This window comes from Echeneis naucrates, chromosome 13 (assembly GCF_900963305.1).
Source record: "Echeneis naucrates chromosome 13, fEcheNa1.1, whole genome shotgun sequence".
Taxonomy (NCBI): Eukaryota; Metazoa; Chordata; class Actinopteri; order Carangiformes; family Echeneidae; genus Echeneis; species Echeneis naucrates.
The window spans coordinates 10,702,842-10,721,194 of record NC_042523.1 but is presented as its reverse complement, the minus strand read 5'-3'; the positions used below and the strand labels follow the sequence as shown (position 1 = coordinate 10,721,194).

The following is an 18,353-nucleotide window of genomic DNA, read 5'->3' as shown; positions in this document are numbered from 1 at the left end:
AATAGATAGAATAGAAATATAAAAAGCAGCAGTTGTTTCAGTGTCTAGACATCGAACAGAGGAATTCATATGAAGACTTTATGCTACTGTTGTCCTCTAAAGGGCTGTCTGTGAGGGAAGCAGGTGCCATTTTCGTCTGGCGTCCGCACAGACACTAAGGGCACCCATTTCCTTTGGCCGTTGGTATTTGCATACACTCCTCCTTTGAGTTCCTGTTTGCTGGCCTTCACTTCCTGCCAAGCGGACAGGGAATTCATGCCCACTCAGTGGCAGGTGTCAGATGGCAAGGCCTTGTGCCCGAAAAAGACACTAAGGCTACTCTCTCTCTCTGTCTCTGCCTTCCCTCCATCCCCTCCTCACCTCTTTAGTTCCATCTCCACTGTCTCTTCTGCTTTACTTTTCAGACTTGTAGGAGATCAAGAAATACACAACTGTTGGCCATCTATATGGAAACAAAAAAAAAAAAAAAAAAAAATTAGACCCTGCCACTGCTCGTCACTGAGTTAACGATGGCCTGACATTTGGGTCCCATTTGGTTGACCCAGTTGGGAACCAAATGCCAGCTCATTTGTCCAACAGCTCTGTATATTCCCATCCATGTCTGTCCCTGTCACTCACTAATGGGCTCAATGCAGCTCCAAGTGAAGCTCATATGAGCAATCATCCCCAGGACCATATGGGAGCCCAGGGTGCAAATTTGAATAATGCTCAAATGCTTACATGAACTGAAATCAGATCCCTTTAGGAATTCATATGTGGCCTGTGCACACAAATGAACATTTGGAGAAGATATAACAAAAAAATTATAATTCATCTCCATGAACTCTCAACCCACAAAGGTCTACCATGATGTTCTGAAAAAATAACCAACACACAATGACTTTTATTGGCTTTTCTCTTCCTTATTGTTGCCCCAGCAGCTGAAAATTCCTGTTGTGTTTTAGCACAGGAACATTGCATCAAATTAAAGAGTACATTTAACAGCAGGCTGAAAACTAGTGCCTCATCAGTACCTGTGATAAAACTTTCACTCACTATTTTGAGTGATATAAAATATCTGACAATAATGAGCAGGTATTAAACACTAGTGCTGAATCCTCTTAATACAATGCATCATATTGTGCAATTGTTAGAAACCAGTTGTGTAGATGCCATGGAAACTATATAAGACACTTATTTTCCACTCTGTATTGAGGCCTTCAGAAGATTAAGTGCACTTTTGAGAGTTTATAACTATCCACACTTCATAGCATTGTCAGCATTATTACAAGTTTTTAATTTGTCAATATAGTTCACATCAACTTTTAAGTCGTTTACAGCTGAGAAAATCAGATTTTTCTGAAAGCTCTGATTGATCCTACTTGGCATTTAACCAGAACAGATGATAATATCATGTGGTCAGATTCTGCCATTACAGTAAAGACAGAGTGAAGAAGTGAGTATTGAGATATTAGGGAGGAATGAAAGGCTCCTGGTGTACGGGTGAGCCTTTTCTTTTGTAACAGTTAGCCCTGAAGCATTTGAAGCACATGATGAGAAATCAATGAAAAATGTGTACTGTATGTAGCTGTGTTCTCTTAGGAGCAGAGACAAGAAAAGAACAACCAAGTGAGGGAATAAAATGATGCCGACACCCTCGACTGTGAACCTTCAAAGAACAGACCAAACCGTGCATCTGATGTACTGTGTGGTCTGCAGAGAAGAACAGTGGGGGTGTAGGTTCTTCAAGCATCTTTTAATGTATATAACTGATGAAGAGCCGCAGTAAGTAAGGTGAGAATTTCATGCTCATCTTAATTTTGTTATAGTGCAGCTCCCAGGCTTCCCAGCTATAGTGACAGTGTGACGAGCCGTACCTGATGGTGTGAAACAACTCCCAGGTTGACCAATGTACCCGCTGTTGTCACCACCACATGCGCCACCTATTTCCTCTCAACTGATGCTTAATCCCTTGAGAAAAATCTGAATTAGGAGTAGAATTAATTAGAACTTTATTAAGTGGTACACTCAAGTACAATTTTGTGGTACTTCTACTTGGGTATTTCCATTTTCTCTTGTTTTATCCTTTTTGCTCCATGACATTTATTCCACAGCTTTAGTTACACGTTTCCTTTAATATCCTGATTAATTTAGCAAATAAATAAATAAAATGGTATGTATTTTCACCAGTAAGACTTTTGAATTTACAGCCTAGCGCACAACCCACACAGGCAGGGGGAAGTTGTAACATCAAAGCAAAAGAAGCAAAGACTCACTAATACTGATAAAATACGCTTCAAAAAGAGGTTTATTGAAAATAAAGAACAATCCAGAGCCTTGTCTCTGTGAACACATCAGCTGCTGCCATCTGCTTCTTATCCAATATCAGGATGAGCTGCTGAAATATCAAAACATATTGGGAGATTCTGATGACGTTGTCTGTAAGAACTCACAACAACTGTGCAAAACTCCTTGCAAAAATTGCTGAGCTGTTGCTGGCTTTTTATTGTCAGAGTGTCCTCTGAAGTTGTTATCACAGAAAAAGTAAAAACATGATTTTAACTTCACCACTTAAAAAAAAAATGCTAAAACCTACCAAACCCAGCCTATTAGTTGAGGAAAAGTGTTTAATTTTTTGCATGGAAAACTACAATGTGCTGTGTAGTAGCTCATATAATCAATTTACTTATTGGCAGTATTGGCGGTAAACAAAATATAGTTTTGGTCTTCCGTAACGTGGTGGTGTAACACAAATAATCATATTATTCCTGTTGGGAGGATTCAGTCAGTAAAAATTTGAGTGCAAAAACAACAACAGTGTATTTTTGCACTGTGATGGTGATACTTCTGTGTAGCTCCAGAGCATGTTAAAAGCAAACCACAAAAATACCCCTGCTTTCCCACGTTTCCTGTCAATCTTCACTTTCACTGTCTAACAGCAAGATCTGCAAAATGCTCAAAAATTTGATTTAAAAAAAAAGAGGGGAAAATTAAAGTAGTTGTTCTGTGTATGTGAATACAGCAGTGTGTTAACAGCATTTTACTGGTGAAGCTACAGAGTTAGGAAGCTTAAATCCAAGTGTTGGAATAGTGGAAGCAATCTATAATGTTTCTCAAATAGTTTTGAGTATCTCAAAATTGATCTGTTCTGTACTGAGTAAATGTCCCATTGCACCACCGAGAACTTGCATATAAAAGGAGGATGAGTAGTATTTGAAACTCAGTGGTTTGATAATTAGGATTAAAATCAGTGAACCAGATCTGAAGACAAAAGCACAGACTTACAGTGATGCATCCGCACATGGTTTCTTAATAACTAACACGATGCATCAGGATCCATTTGAACTATTAACTACATTAGCAGGGGATACATAAACCAGTCATGTATTTTATTACGCTCTCTATTAATCTACTGTATCATCTAATGTAATGAGTGCTCCGGAGTGCAAGGGCAGTATGGACAGGCAGATGTCTAAATGTGTTAATTGGCCAATTTGTTTACTCCATACCAGGTGTTTGTGTGCACGCTGAAGCAAGGCGACATTCCCAGCGGCAAACGGTGACCCAGTTGTAATTGCGGCGCCTTTTTTTTCTCTTTAACTAGACACGATGCCACTATTGATAATCAAAATATTACGTTGTAGAGGTGAAAGCAGCTGTTTGAGATAACTACAGTTTACGGGCCTGCAGTAGGTGGGGATGAGCTCCTCTGTGGTTGTCAGTCAGGCCCAGAGGGATGAAACATACAAAAAGTTTCTTTAGGTCTAGAATAAATGGCAGCTTGGCACAAACCCTTGTACGTGATGGTGTCAGACTGGTACCAGTGACTGTAACTGACCCAGCATCTGATTTGTCAGAGTGTTGTTCCTCCTATGCTCCTCCTCCTTAAAGCTAACCACATGTTGGGTATATTGTCTATTTTTGTTGACATAGCTTGAAATGGGTATTAACAGAACAAAAGGTGTTCCCAACATGCTGTATACTTGAGTACAACACAACACAACACAACACAATTCAACAGCATCACAAACTGCAGCTCATATTAACTGTCACCCAGGTGATGGCCTCAGTTTGGTTAACCCTAGATCAGACAACATGAGTAAAAACACAGTGAATGAAAACAGAAACATGAACTAGCCTTGGAAAAGAATCTGAAATTTGATGCAGTGTTCTGATTACTTTCTATACATATGGACTGACCGTTTTAATGAGGACTGTTGCTCTGTCACTTTCTCCGCAGCCCCACCTTCATTTACAGCGACGCCACCTCAGTATGTGGAGGCAAAGGAAGGGGGAAGCACTCTGCTTAGCTGCTCTGCCCAGGGAAATCCAAAACCAATGATCAGCTGGCTGAGGGAAGGGGAGGAGCTTGCAACCAACGCAAAATACTCAGTAAGAAAAGCACAATGGCCATAATTCTGGTTTATGATTGAGTACAAAAATAGAAGCAGGATTTTTGCACAGATGGTGTCATCCAGTGCATGTAGCTGTACTGAAAGTATGTAACGGACTATATCTCACTCAGACAAATATCAGTTTATTATGTTGCTGTTATGATTTCATTGAATTATCCTTGCATCACATTTTCACACTGTGCACAAACTGTACCACCACAGCAGTAGTAGTAGTGCTAACAATGCACAACAACGAGACATATCTTACTCCTATCCAAAAAACAGCAGCTCCTGTGATTTTTTTTTTTTTTCAGGTCCTCCAATTCAAACGTTGCTTTTGACCACATTGTGATTATTATTATGTTATAATTAAGGGCCACACACCCTGATATTCGAAGTTCAAAGTTCGAAATAAGGACCATTGTCTCCGATCAGCCCAATGACGCTGTCAATCAGACACTTCCTCTGGGTAATGTCTTCAGTAAAAACAAAAATTCATCTTGACTCACTTTAACAACGTTAAGAACAACTACTGGCAAAACACCTCCCATTTCTGAGCTCTCTTTGTTGTCTGAGAACGCCTGATTTTTATTCCCATGGATAAACTCCCAAACGTAGACAGGCTGATGTCATGACAAGATATTTCTGGCACAGCCACAGCGCGGTTTGATGGCAGCGAAAATGTCTCAGCTACATAAACCACCAACAATAAACACAAAATCAGAGACCTATCACACGCCGTACCATTACAGATGAGTCACACTGAACGGAGCTCCAACAGACGGCGATGCACTGCAGCCACAGGATGTTAGATCTTCAGTAAAAGGTGCAAATGTCACTTTCTCTGAAGTGGGGAAACTCTTGCTGTCCTTACACACCAGATACCAACACAAGTGCCTCGTCCACCTACATGTGTAACTGCCAGCTGAATGCAACAGGTTCACACCTGGGGATTGTCAGGAGTCAATCTTTCAAAAGTAGAAATATAAATTAGATGAGGGAGGTCGAGGTAAGCAAAAAAAAAAAAAAAAAAAAGTGTGCAACATCTCTTGTGAAAAAGAAGGGGAATAATTTGAACACGTAAAGTATAAAGAGTAGAAGAGCAATGAAGGGTGTATTGTACTGTTTGTGCTTGTTTTTGGAGCGCTTTAAAAGGTGGCTGCCTCCTTCCTTCTCTGCCTTCACCTTCTCCTGTATCACTGATGTGGCAGTCTGCTGCAGGCGCTATCAACTCTTCACAGCTGTCTCTGTGATACAGTGTACAGAAAGTGACAGGAGCATATAGTGTCTGTTAAGGGCCGGCTTCACATTTTTTTCTTTCATTTTTCCCTCTCTGCTCCACAATCTCTTGCTCCAGATCCGTCTCTTATCAACACCATTCCTTCAGTAAATGATTAGACAACATTCTGATGCATTATTAATCCCCTTCTTCTTCATCAATATTACATTAGACCTAATATGAATGTTACACTAAAAATGAAAATCGCTAGTGCTAACCAAATGCCAGACTTCACTAGCTTCATCGTTTTATATATATATGGAGAAATTAAAAAAAAAAAAAAAAAGCAGCACAGTTATGAGCGCTCTTCATCCATTTTCCAGGTCTCTGTTCAAGCAAAGACTTGGGAAAGATCCTTCTTGTGGTGAGAAGAGAGCTGTGTGTGAGCGAGCGAGCAAGCATGAGGATCTATTTGTTCAGATCCATGGAGACGTCATGAAGAAAGGGGAGAATGTGACAGACAGGGTTAGTGAGGAGGAGGAATTCTCATTCGCATTCTGTCTTTTGCTTTACTTCTTTATTTCTTGTTATTTCTTTCTTTATTTGTCCATGCACAGCATTACAACTATTAAATAAAAGTGTGCAGGAAACAGGACAGAGAGCAGGGTAGGATTCTGCTCCAAACTGCATTCAAGCAAATGCAAGTAGGAAAACGACAGCAAGCTGCTTTTTCAGAGCCCAGCGTCAGTCTGTTTGGAGGTGTCAGTGATGTGCCTTCATCTAATGTCTCACCTCTCTAAGGTTCCTGATTTTATCGACTGCAGACTTCCTCCTCCTCCTCCTCCTACTCCTCATGTTTTTAGGTTCAGCTATGGCACAGAAAATACTGGAACAGTCAAATGACCATTGCTACAGCATCTATCAGACCAAGTTTTACCGCCCCGAGAATCAGATTGATTTAGATTCATTGCAACATAAAAAAGTAACATGTTTTGACAGGAAATTTTAAAAGAGGCACAACAGAGTACAGAACTGATGGAGATGAGAGGAGCAGAACAACATCGAGGGATAGTCAAGGACACACACATACACACTTGGTTTATCTCTAGCTTACCTTTTGTACAATTGGTACAATTCTATGCATTGGCTGGTCGGTACATATTAACAATACTGAGAAGCTTGTTATTGTCAAAAAATAAGCAACTGCTAATTTCTCCAGTTGCTTATTTTTGAAGTGTTGAATTTGTAGTTTTATGTTTATCTTTGTATTCCTGGAGTCAAAGGGCATAGAAAATAATTGAAAATACGGTAATTATAATTTTTTGGTCCAAATCCTGTGTGACTGATGAATTTCACGCTAATTTTCATGAAGATACATTTTTAAACTTTCGATGCTTTCCGTCAGTTGCACTATAGGTCAGTCCCGTATTCCACAATATACATTACAAAGGGGATTTGTTCACGCCCGTTTCCTTTCTTCTTTTTGGTGGAAATTTATCACAGAAACTCCAACTGGTCAAATTCAGGCAAATGAGTCATGGCAAAAAATGTGTCTCACTTTATCTGAATTTTTTATGAATTCTAGGAGTCAACAAGAATCAGACACTGGTGTGTCACAGACACTCAGCAGGAATGGCATACATTTTTAATGTAAAACAACAGACTACTAGAAGTTACTGAAGAAAGCTGAACAGAAAATCTACCAAATCACCCTGACAGTACTCAATGTGATGAAAATACAGATAGTTACAATCAATTCTTTGTTGATTTAATCTTTTCCAACTTTTTTTAATCAATGCAAGTGTCTTCCTAAACCTCAGCACATCAGTGTTGAGTTTTCACTCTGAGCTCTCATTGCACCACACGTGTTGTATGTTTCATCAGCGAAAAACAAAGTGTTATCTTGTGATCAGAGTCAGGGTGACACAGTTTGCCAACAGACTGACACAAGTGAAATGTTGCTCGGGTTGATCTATTAGTAGCATCTCTTGGCTGTAAAACATTTGAGAGACTGATGAATGGGAATAATTCTGCAGGCTTAGCAGATTCCCCCTCAGCTGCATGAATGGACAGACTACAGCTGTGTGTGACTTGAATGGACAGAGCCTCTCGCAACCTGTTGCATAATTTATGAGGGTATTTCTATTAGGTTTGGTTAATGTGTTTCTTCACCACTTATTGGTTCTCATCAGTGCCCAAACTCAGGGATGCAGAGTCACATAGTATGTGCGTTTCCACGGTTACCACATGCAGGAATCGGACCTGGAGTTAATTAAAACATGACATATTCTTGACATTCAAGTGCTTTTGATGTATTTTCATCAGTCTCGCAGTTGTCTTACATTTCATAGTGTTAACAAATATACAATTTACAATCTGCGACTCAAGAAGAAATGAATGATCATTAATAAAGATGGTATAACCAACTATAATACATTGATGCATCATATATAATCCTTTTCAATACATTTAGTTATTTTAGTTTTGATGATAATATTAATGTATTTCAATGCAGAACATATACTTGTGATCCAGTATTTTCATTCATTCAAATATTTTTTGTCAAGTATTTTAACATTGGACCCCACAAAAGGGAAACCTGGCCATTGCAGTCTCCACAGGTCCAAGATGAAAAAGGCCTTCTCTGCTGGCCCAAATCATCAGAATATAGATATTTTTTTAGCTTTTATCCAATCCCGAGGCCTTCAGCGTCAACAGCCTGATCACTTTAACAGAAACAGAAACAGAAACATACAGTTGCGATAACCAATCAAATTTCGATTGCACACCAGTGAGAGGCAGAGCTATGCTAAGTAACCTGTTGACCTGCTAAGTTGTAGACTCGCTGTATCTTGTTGTTGTTTTTTTTTTTTAACCACCAATGGCTAAGGGAGGACAGGAAATAGATCTGGTCCCAGATATACTTTCAACTCCATTTTGAAGGCAGACCTTTAAAAAAAAAAAAAAAAAAGCTGGATATAATGAGGACAGGTCTCCTGACCCACCTCTGCTAGTTAGCCTGCCCAGGCCGGAAAAGGGCGTGTCTTGGTGGCTGCTCACCTCGCTGTGGTTGCTATGCGCTAACTTCCGTAGCAACAGAGCGGCGGTGTTTGTTCTGTCCGGAAATAACCACCGCAGAGGCCATTGACCAATCAGAATGGAGTATTTCAGAGCACCACGTTGTAAATACTCTTAATGTAAGCTAATGTTTATTGATTTTAAATGCTCTAATGGCTTTCTAAGCCAGCATGGTGGTATTAAGAGGTGGATGAAGGTGTGAAATTCACCTAACCTTTGTTAATCATAGACAATTCACATTTTGGAAGCTGAAAACAGTGAATTAATAAATAAATTCATTCATTCTCACCGAGTCCCCACCTCCTATGCTTTGTGTTGGAGGTTTGATGTTAATCTGTTTCTTCTGTGACTACAGGTACATGATGGCAGTCTAACCATCCTTGGCATCACCAGAGATGACAGAGGGGCATACACATGCCGAGCCTACAGTGACCAGGGAGAAGTGCTTCACACTACCCGTCTGTTGGTTCAAGGTACAGTATTCATCAAATGAACACACTCAAGCAAGGCCATCACAAAGCATTTTTTAAAGAAATCCTCTTCATAAATATATTTGCATGAATCAGAGGATTTTGAAAAACCTGCTCCCTACCTGCAGCCTAGTATTGCAATTGCATGTCTTTCTTTTCACTATTTGTACTTGAAGTTGTTTACTGTGGTAGCATTTGAAAGTAAAGTCTTACAGCTGGTATATTGATGTATATAACACACCTTGCAGGTCAGTCAATTGCTCAGTCTGGGGCCTGTGTGTGTTCATGCGCACGTGCTCTTGTGCACAGCCATGTGTGTAGAACAGGATCTGTCTGTGAGAGCGTTACTGTCTCTCTCCGGTCCATTAACTAGGCTCTCTGCTAGACACAGATCAGATAGATGGTTGTGATACTGGCCTCCACTTCTCTCAGTCTCCTGATTCAGCAGGACTGGAGGGAGTTAACTGTGTATTTAACAAGTAACTGCACGTCCTACCTTTATGGTAAAGGTAGGATAAGGTCTATTTTAATCCTTGAATTCTGTGGGTGGAAACACAGCAGTGGAATTACGCTTCTCTTTGCTCCTGGTAGACTGAATGTATGCACACACAATGAAAATCACTGTGTCATAATCTAGTGAAGAGTATTGCCATTGCCATTGTAACCACTGCAGCGGGAATGAAACCTGTGGTCAGCTTGTCAGTTATTCCCCCTTCATATGAAAACAAGATTAAACATTGTAAACAAATAATACCTGTACTTCGATTAAATTTCTCTACATTTTATTTGGGCTGCAGCTAAGTTTTATTTTTGGCGTTTGTTCATCTGCAGTAGATAATTTTGTGATTAATTGATTTGTCATACATGCATAGTCTCAGAAAATAATGAACAAACACTTGTGAGCCAAGATGGCAAGTTTAACAGTGGAAAACCCAACAATTGATATCAGCATACTATTAAAATAAGGGTTATGGTTAGGCTTAGGCAGGTATTATATGTAAGAAACTGATGCTGCATTATTTTAGCCATTTCAAATTTATATTTTCAGTCGATCAACAAATCACCTAATTGATTAAGCCTCAATCTAATATTCATATAAACTTATAATATATAAACAGGTTGTTTAGATGAAGAACTGTCTACAATCTACTATAGACTCACTCATTTGTGGACACCAAATTTATGGCTGATCTGCTGTGTGAATATGTTTAATATTAATACATTTTAATTGGGATGTATAGTCATCCTTGTCTCCACATGTAAATGACAGGGGACCATTTACAATAGAATCACTGCTGCCCATTGTTGTTCACCTCCATGATTTGGGTTAAATCAGCCTCTTAAATTCATCATCTGAAAAATGCCCATTCGCACAACTAAAATGGTAATGGTTGTTATGTTTACAACAGCAGGCACTAAAACACAGGGTATACATGGGTAAAATAAAAAACCAGCCAGAAATAAATGTCAATTTACAAAGAAAGAAAACAAAAAACCAATATAGAAATTTTTTTCCAGTGATGCCCGATTCATGCAAAAATAACTTAGTTTCCACGGGAAAGTATGGTGTGTTTATATACACTGGAAAATACATGAGACCAGAGGGTTAGGGTTAGGGTTCAGCATTGGACAATACCAAAATAAATGTATGAGACCTTCTGGTTTGGTTTCACATCTGTCACTGAATAGAAACACAGAATTTTAGAATAAAACTTTTTTGAATTCTCAGGGATCTCACCTGGTATGTGTGAATTACTGCCACTGCAATGACCTCTTTCATCTTAAAGCAGCCTAACATCAGTATCAAATGTTTTACTCACTGACTGTAAATAGACATTTCATCTATTCCCTCATAAAACACTTGAATAACATAATAGAAAAATAAAATCTATAAATAAATCTTAAGTGACCTAAAAAATAAAATGCTTTTCCAATATGCTGGAAAACATCTTGGAAAGAGGTTGCTTTTTCCAAGCTGGCCTTTAATCTCCTGTTCCATGAGGTTGAAAGTTAACATGAAAAGTTAACTGTGAAATGAAACGGAAGATATGATTAGGACTTGAACCACGAGCAATAACAAACAGATATCTTAAAGTGTCATGATTCTCAGTGATCTGTTTTTAATTGTTATGTGAGACGTCCGCATGGTTCCGTCAGCAGTCGTACGTGATGTATAAAGCTGTGCACGTTGAGAGGAAAATAACCAGAAGGCTTGTATCTGGGCCCACTCATAAAGGACAGCTTACCTTTCATGGCTTCTGCTGTTTTACTGAGAGTTAAAAGCAAACCTGGAGCACCTCAGGGCATGAAAAGGTTACGATGTGAAGCATGCTAAGCTTTCACGCTGACTACTATTAAGGTTATGATAGCTGGCTGCTCACTGTATTTTACATCAGACTGCGGTAGTAATGTAAATAATACATAGAGTATGTTCTTTCTCACTGAAAAAGAAAAGTTGACATCCTCAAAGTGGATTCTGCATTTTCTTTAATAAGATTTTTGCATTTTATTTATACTTTTTTTTCCCTGTTGTTGGAAAATAAGTAAACATAAAGTGAACTTGTTTATAGACAAAATCCTTTCAGCGGCAGAGATTAAAACTAATAAGATAATACAGTATATAAGATAATACAATTTGTTAAAATTGTTATTTCACTATCGTGTTTTTAAATGTTTTCAAATTCAGGGACACGTACAGGGGATTTGGTAAATCCAAGATGTAACTTACTATCTATGACCATTTGGCAGAATGATTGTGGATAAGTAAAAAAAAAAATAAAATAAATAAAACTCTAATCATGTGGGCGCTGTCTGTCTATTATGGGTGTGGGTTATTTTTATATGGCCATTGGTTTTTTTATTTCATGTATGAATCTTTAAAATGTTCAGAAATCATACTGGGTTTTATTCTTCATTTTATATATTAGTCTTTATTCTTATTTCAAATCTTCCTCTGGAAATGGATTTACTGCCCAGAGGAAATGGTGGATCTGGGTTGGATTCAAACAGTAGACTGAGAGTTACATGTATAACAAACTAAAACGTGTCTGTTTCTTTTAGGTCCTCCATACATCGTGTCACCGCCAGAAAACGTCACTGTAAACATATCCCAGAATGCACTCTTCACCTGCCAGGCGGAGGCGTATCCCGGCAACCTAACCTACACCTGGTTTTGGGAGGAGGATAACGTCTATTTCAAGAAGTAAAGTTATGATCAAGTTCACTTATATAACATAGCTGTTGTAACTCTGTGTAGTTAAATCTCCACCACACAGGCTGCATCAGGTTTTTATCCCAAAGCATTTGTGATGTGCGTGAGAATTTGTGTCTCTGAGCCCTTTGTTGTGGTGTATTTTGAGTGGCTTTCAAAGGCTATCTGGTGTGTGTGCGTCTTTATATAAAGTATGCATATGTCTGTTCTTGTGCCCTGTCCTAATTCGGCCAAGAGGCAGTAAGAGTGGCCCTGGCAGGGGCCGGTCTGGAGTGTGCCAGGCGAGTCAGTGCGCTCTGAGTATCACATGACTCAGGGGCTTGTGTCATCATGCGCCTCTCATGCAGCGATGATCTGAAGCTTAGCCAGGACCTCTGCGGTCTCCCCAGAGCAGGTCTTTAGAGTCTGAGGGTTTTTACACTGAACAAGTGACAGGCAGAACAAATGGGAAGGAAATACAAGTGAATGGGGTTTTGACTGGCAGTGAAAACATGCGTCTGAGGGATTTCAACAGAGGAAGTCTTTAAAAGTGTCCAAGCTAATTTTAAACAGCTTTCATAGTGTCAGTCTGCATTTTTTGCTTTGTTTTGCAGGATCGGTAAGATATACTTGAGGGAATTTGAATGCAATTTTATTTTTACCACCTCGAAATAAGCAAAAATGTATCCACAGCTTTTTTTTTTTATCAAACATCTCAAAATTCCTCTAAAAGAAAGCATTAAGGAGTCAAGATAACAGCATTATATTACTAATGAAGCATTGCATACAATGTATCATTCATATATTGAAATATGCATTATTTATTCTACATATAATATACATCATACATAAACTATTCCATCGATATAATCGAAATACACACCATGTATTTGAAACAGCTCATGAAGAGAAAAACTCATCCACAGAGTCAAAAAAAATGAAATATGTGAAATTCCACCCTGCAATCAATAGCCCCATCTCAAGCTGTGACTATTAGCTTTATTAATCATTCATAAATTATTAAAAAGCACTTTAAGGCTCAGTCAGAAGGAATTAATAAAAAAATACTTAAGGCCTTGCATGTTGTAAAAAAATATGCGTTTGGCAACAGTGCAGCTACAAACATTGTTAATCCATAAATAAATATTTCATGGACCTTGTAATTAATGTTTTGGGTTTTTTTTTGTCTGGATTTTCAAAGTCAGGCAATTAAAGCTTTTTCCTTTTAGGTGTATAACTGAAATAACCGTTGTGTAAGTCATGTGTTAATCATTAATAAAGTCATTAGCCATGACCTACGACCTCAGTACCAAGGAGGTCTGATTAGGATCTTTTTATTTCAAGACATTCATTTTGAATTTCTTATTGGTTTGCGATTAAATGTGATTTCAATGTGAGGACAAGGAGGACAGCTCCCTTACAAAAGGAAGCCATCTGAATGCATGCCCCATCATTCACATGCTCATTTTTAAACGATGTCAAGGGGGAAAACATGTACCATTTGGTGATTATGACAATTAGCCGATTTATTTAATTCTCTTGCTCTGTACTCCGTGTTCTTTGGATCCCTCTCAGAAATGGCTGCTGTTTGACTCTCTGCTGCTCTCTTATGGCACCATGATGTAATTTAGCAAAAAAAGCAGGGCTTCTTGTCCTAATGGTGTGTTTCAGCGACACGGTGTGAGAAAACATGTGTCTTTTTGCAGTGATCTGAAGCTCCGTGTGCGCATTCTCATCGACGGCACCCTTATCATCTTCCGGGTCAAGCCAGAGGATGCTGGGAAATACACCTGCAGTCCGAGCAACAGTCTCGGCATCTCGCCCTCGGCATCAGCCTACCTGACTGTTCAGTGTGAGTGTAACCGTGGCAACAAAGTGGCGGGGGAGGGGCGGGAGTGGGCAGGGAACAGCAGCAGCAGTATGGAGGCTGCTGTATTATTTGGCAGTGCTACTCTGCCACTGTAATACAAAGTAACCTTCTTGAATTTCAAGGTCAGATGTTTCAGAGAGGGAGCAGAGTTCCCCCCCTTGTCATTTTCACTCAGTCTCTGTGGCCATTTTCATACTCTAAGGATTTTAATGATTGAATTATTATCTATTCCGACTCCAGCCTCATTCCTGTGCACAAAGATGGAGATGGGCTCGTCCTCAGACTCCATTTTTCCTGGTCTCTTTTCTATCTATGCCCACACTAAATGAAATGGTGACCTTCCTGTTGGTCAGCCGAGACTGATAAGAGAGACATGACACTCTCTGCCATCTGATGTTCAGTCAGACTTAGTGTGGTGTGCTAATTTGCTCCCAAGTTGCTGCTGGTCATTGATTACTGTGCTACAGTATTAGGGGGGAGGGATGGGGGGAGGGTGCATGCACTGCAGGCACTGATTTCATCATTGGGCTCAGATACAGCACACCATAATGAAACCAGCGTCCTGCATGCTTCTTGAAAAACATACTGTCTCCATATTTAACAAGCATCATAGAACGGCCCTCAGGAATTGCACAAAAGTTAATGCTGGATTAAAGCTAGATTAGGTATTTTATGAAATGTGCTACTCTTACATTCAGCCAGGAGCAGGATAACTGTTTGATGCAGTTTAAGTTTTTTATGTTCTTCTACATATACCAAGGATTCCTTGAAACCAGTATTGACTCTGGGATTGCCCTTATTGAATAAAGTTCATAAAATTCAAATTCAATCCAACAGCAGGTGGCTTAAAAATCTGCATAAATTGAATGTTTCAATACATAATTATTGCCCTTCATTTCCTGACCCACTTGTTCATCAAACAAGCCCTCACAGTCTCTGACACTGAATCTGTGCTGTTTTATTTGACTAGTTAAATACAGTAACCAAGGCTGTGTATGAAAAACTATGATGGTAAAATTCATTAAAGTCGTACTCACTAAGATTACTGTAAGGCTGTCTGCCAAGAATTCAGAACTAGTATATGAACATGAAATAGCAGGTTTATACAAACTATAAATGCAGCTGTCAAGCGATTAGTGTCTATTAATATACTTTATTATTAAGTGTATCACTTTCAGTTGAAACCCATAAGTGCAGGCTGCTGGATAATGACAATGTAGTAAAACACACCTATAGCAATAATAAATTTATCCTTGGCTATAACTTTTTTGAGGAAGTACACATTGATCAAAACTGTCCTCATAGTTGTTTACAACTGTCTTATATGCCATTTATTAAACGTTTATGAGCCTATTACCATGGCGACGATTTTATAAGTTAAAATCAGATGTAAGGTGTATCATCAGTCCCACATCTATGAAAAGTCCTCATCTGACTTTGGTCCTGGCTTCTCTTTCATTAATGCCCCTAAAGTTACAAACACATCTCCTACATGCTCGTATTTCATAGTCCTGCTAATATTCTGCAAAAATAAAAACACTAATGGAATGCACTTGGAAGGAACCAACACAGGCACATGGAGAACATCCATTTCATGTCATACAGATACGCTTCACTATCCAGCAGGTCTTTCATTATCCAAATAATCTGACAAAGATCTTTTGTGAGTATTATGTGATGCAAAGAGATGACCTATGTGAGATTTATCAATGTCAAAGATTGTGTGAGAATTTGTATTTCTAGATTGCATTATTTGTTCTTCTCTGCAATCTTCACAAACTTAAGCTCAAAACGTGAGTTTTGTAAAGTTCAATGTGAATTGTTGCTCTTAGATACTGATTTTTACCATCAAAACCAGGTTGATGGTTTCTTGTTTGAAAAACACTTATCAATATGAAAGTTCAGTTCAGATATTGATTATTCATCATAGAGTCTAAAACACATCTTTCCTTTATATACAGACCCTGCCCGAGTGATCAACATGCCCCCGGTCATCTACGTCCCACGGAAACTGCCAGGCATCATCCGCTGCCCGGTGGACGCCAACCCACCTGTGACATCAGTCAAGTGGGAGAAAGACGGCTATCCTCTCCGAGTGGAGAAGGTCAGCCTGTCTCTGGGCTTCCTGCTTTTGTGTTGCTCTTTACATCTCAGTGTTTGATGACTTGTCCCAATTTAACATTCAGGAACCAGCGATTACGCAAAACCACTAAATTGTATATTAAATAAGTTTGTAAATAGATTTTTGTTTTGAATAGGTTCAGTTGGATTTGCTTAGCATAGATAAAGACAAGAGTTTAACCTCATAATACATGTTTACATATTTGTGTTCAGAGTCCATCCAGGTCCAATGGTCTTTTTTTTTTTCATGAGCAGTTCAAATACATTAAATGGTATCCTGAGATTTGAGGAACCCTGAAATGAAGCAATTTCTCTTTTAGTACCCTGGTTGGAGCCTGATGCCAGATGGAAGTATCCGGGTGGCGGAGGCCACAGAAGACTCCCTGGGCACCTACACCTGTGTGCCTTACAACGCCCTGGGTACCATGGGCATGTCCCCCCCTGCCAACTTGGTGCTAAAGGTACACAAGGCTCAAGCAGTAGTTAAGTGTCTGTTTCAGTTTCTACTATTGCTTCCACATTGATTCCCCTTTCCACTGGTCTGCATGATGTGTATTTGTGTGTGCTCATCAAGGATCCCCCTTACTTTAATGTGAGGCCTGGGGGGGAGTATCGTCAGGAGGCTGGGAGAGAGTTAGTGATCCCTTGTGCTGCTTCTGGAGACCCTGATATACCAACCATCACCTGGAGAAAGGTCCGATAGACAAAAATTTACCATCGCAAATTTCTTGCAAGTAAACCATGTCGTGCTTGTGTTTTCGATTATACCCATTGTTTACTGAAATGTGGTTGACTGGCACTTCTTCACCATGTTGCTGTAATTTTCGTGTCCACTGAAGGTGGGGAAGCCAAGCAGGAGTAAGCACAACATCCTACCCAGTGGCAGCTTACAGTTTCTGTCCCTCAGCAAGGAAGACCATGGAGAATGGGAGTGTGTAGCCACCAATGTGGTCACGAGCATCACTGCCAGCACACGTATTCTAGTTATTGGTATGAAGAATCTGCACAGCGCTCTCAACTTCCTCCACCACTGGCCTTTCTTAATTTCTCTGAGTTTATTGTGATTTCATTCTACTGTGTCTTTGAAATGATTTGCATGACAAAGTAGTGACCCTTATCCCTCTAGCCTATATCCCCTTGGGCAAATTTTAGTTGATCTTATCTGTAATAGCTTTTATCCGTTACATTAAAGCCCAAATATGTAACTACAATCTGCTACTCATGTCTGCTAAAACCCTGTCACATCAGCGTTTGTCTGTTCAGGCATTCGGCCAAGAACATCTTTTTTACTCTTAAGTTGATTGACTTAAGACAAATGCATGCAGGGATATTTTTAAGTTTAAACAGAGGAGCCAATATTCTGATGCACTAAGAAAGCTTATTGGAGGACCATGCAAGGAGCCATGAACACTGAAGAAAGTCTCATTTTACACCAATAGTACAAATTCTAAAGATCAAATTTTAGTCATTGTGCCTTTGCCTTTAAATATGACTCACAACCATAGTGTCCTTTGATATACTTATAGATTGTAGCACTTGCACTGCCCTTTTCTTTCCTTAAATTGTAGCAGCAATAACACCAGCGATTTTGAGTAGATAAAGGCTCTATACAGAGTTTTAAACCAGCTTTAAGTCATTATGCAGGTGTATTACCTTATTGATAATAACGATGCTCAAATATTTAATTGTATTGCAACAAAGTACACAAAAGTCTTGTTCTTCAGGGGCAGTTTAGCTAAAGTGAAATTGGAAATACACACATTCAATATCTCACCAAGAGTTAAATAAAAAAACTTATACTAATATGAGTCAGTTGTCTTAGTATAAGAGTTTTTGGGAAGAACAGTTTGGGTCTGATTAAAGGAAAAAATTCTCCACTTAACAGCAGCTCTAAAGTAAATAACGCTTTTGACTCTCATTTGTTTAATCTGAACAGATACACAGATCTTTATCTGAATTTAAAGTTATCTAGAAAAAGACTATGCTTTGTACTTCACAGAAATCCAATATATCTTATAAAACTTTTCTGGAT

At 39.1% G+C, this 18,353-nt stretch overlaps 1 protein-coding gene across 1 annotated transcript in view; it reads left to right on the top strand.

Moving 5' to 3' along the window:
- igsf9ba (immunoglobulin superfamily, member 9Ba) overlaps positions 1–18,353 on the top strand; it is a 57,571-nt gene that overhangs the window by 23,418 nt on the left and 15,800 nt on the right. Inside the window, exons 4-11 of the mRNA XM_029518172.1 lie at positions 4,220–4,371; positions 9,026–9,143; positions 12,201–12,342; positions 14,037–14,182; positions 16,162–16,304; positions 16,642–16,782; positions 16,896–17,015; positions 17,161–17,311. Of these exons, the coding sequence (XP_029374032.1) occupies positions 4,220–4,371; positions 9,026–9,143; positions 12,201–12,342; positions 14,037–14,182; positions 16,162–16,304; positions 16,642–16,782; positions 16,896–17,015; positions 17,161–17,311 (1,113 nt within the window). The remainder of the gene's footprint in view (positions 1–4,219; positions 4,372–9,025; positions 9,144–12,200; positions 12,343–14,036; positions 14,183–16,161; positions 16,305–16,641; positions 16,783–16,895; positions 17,016–17,160; positions 17,312–18,353) is intronic.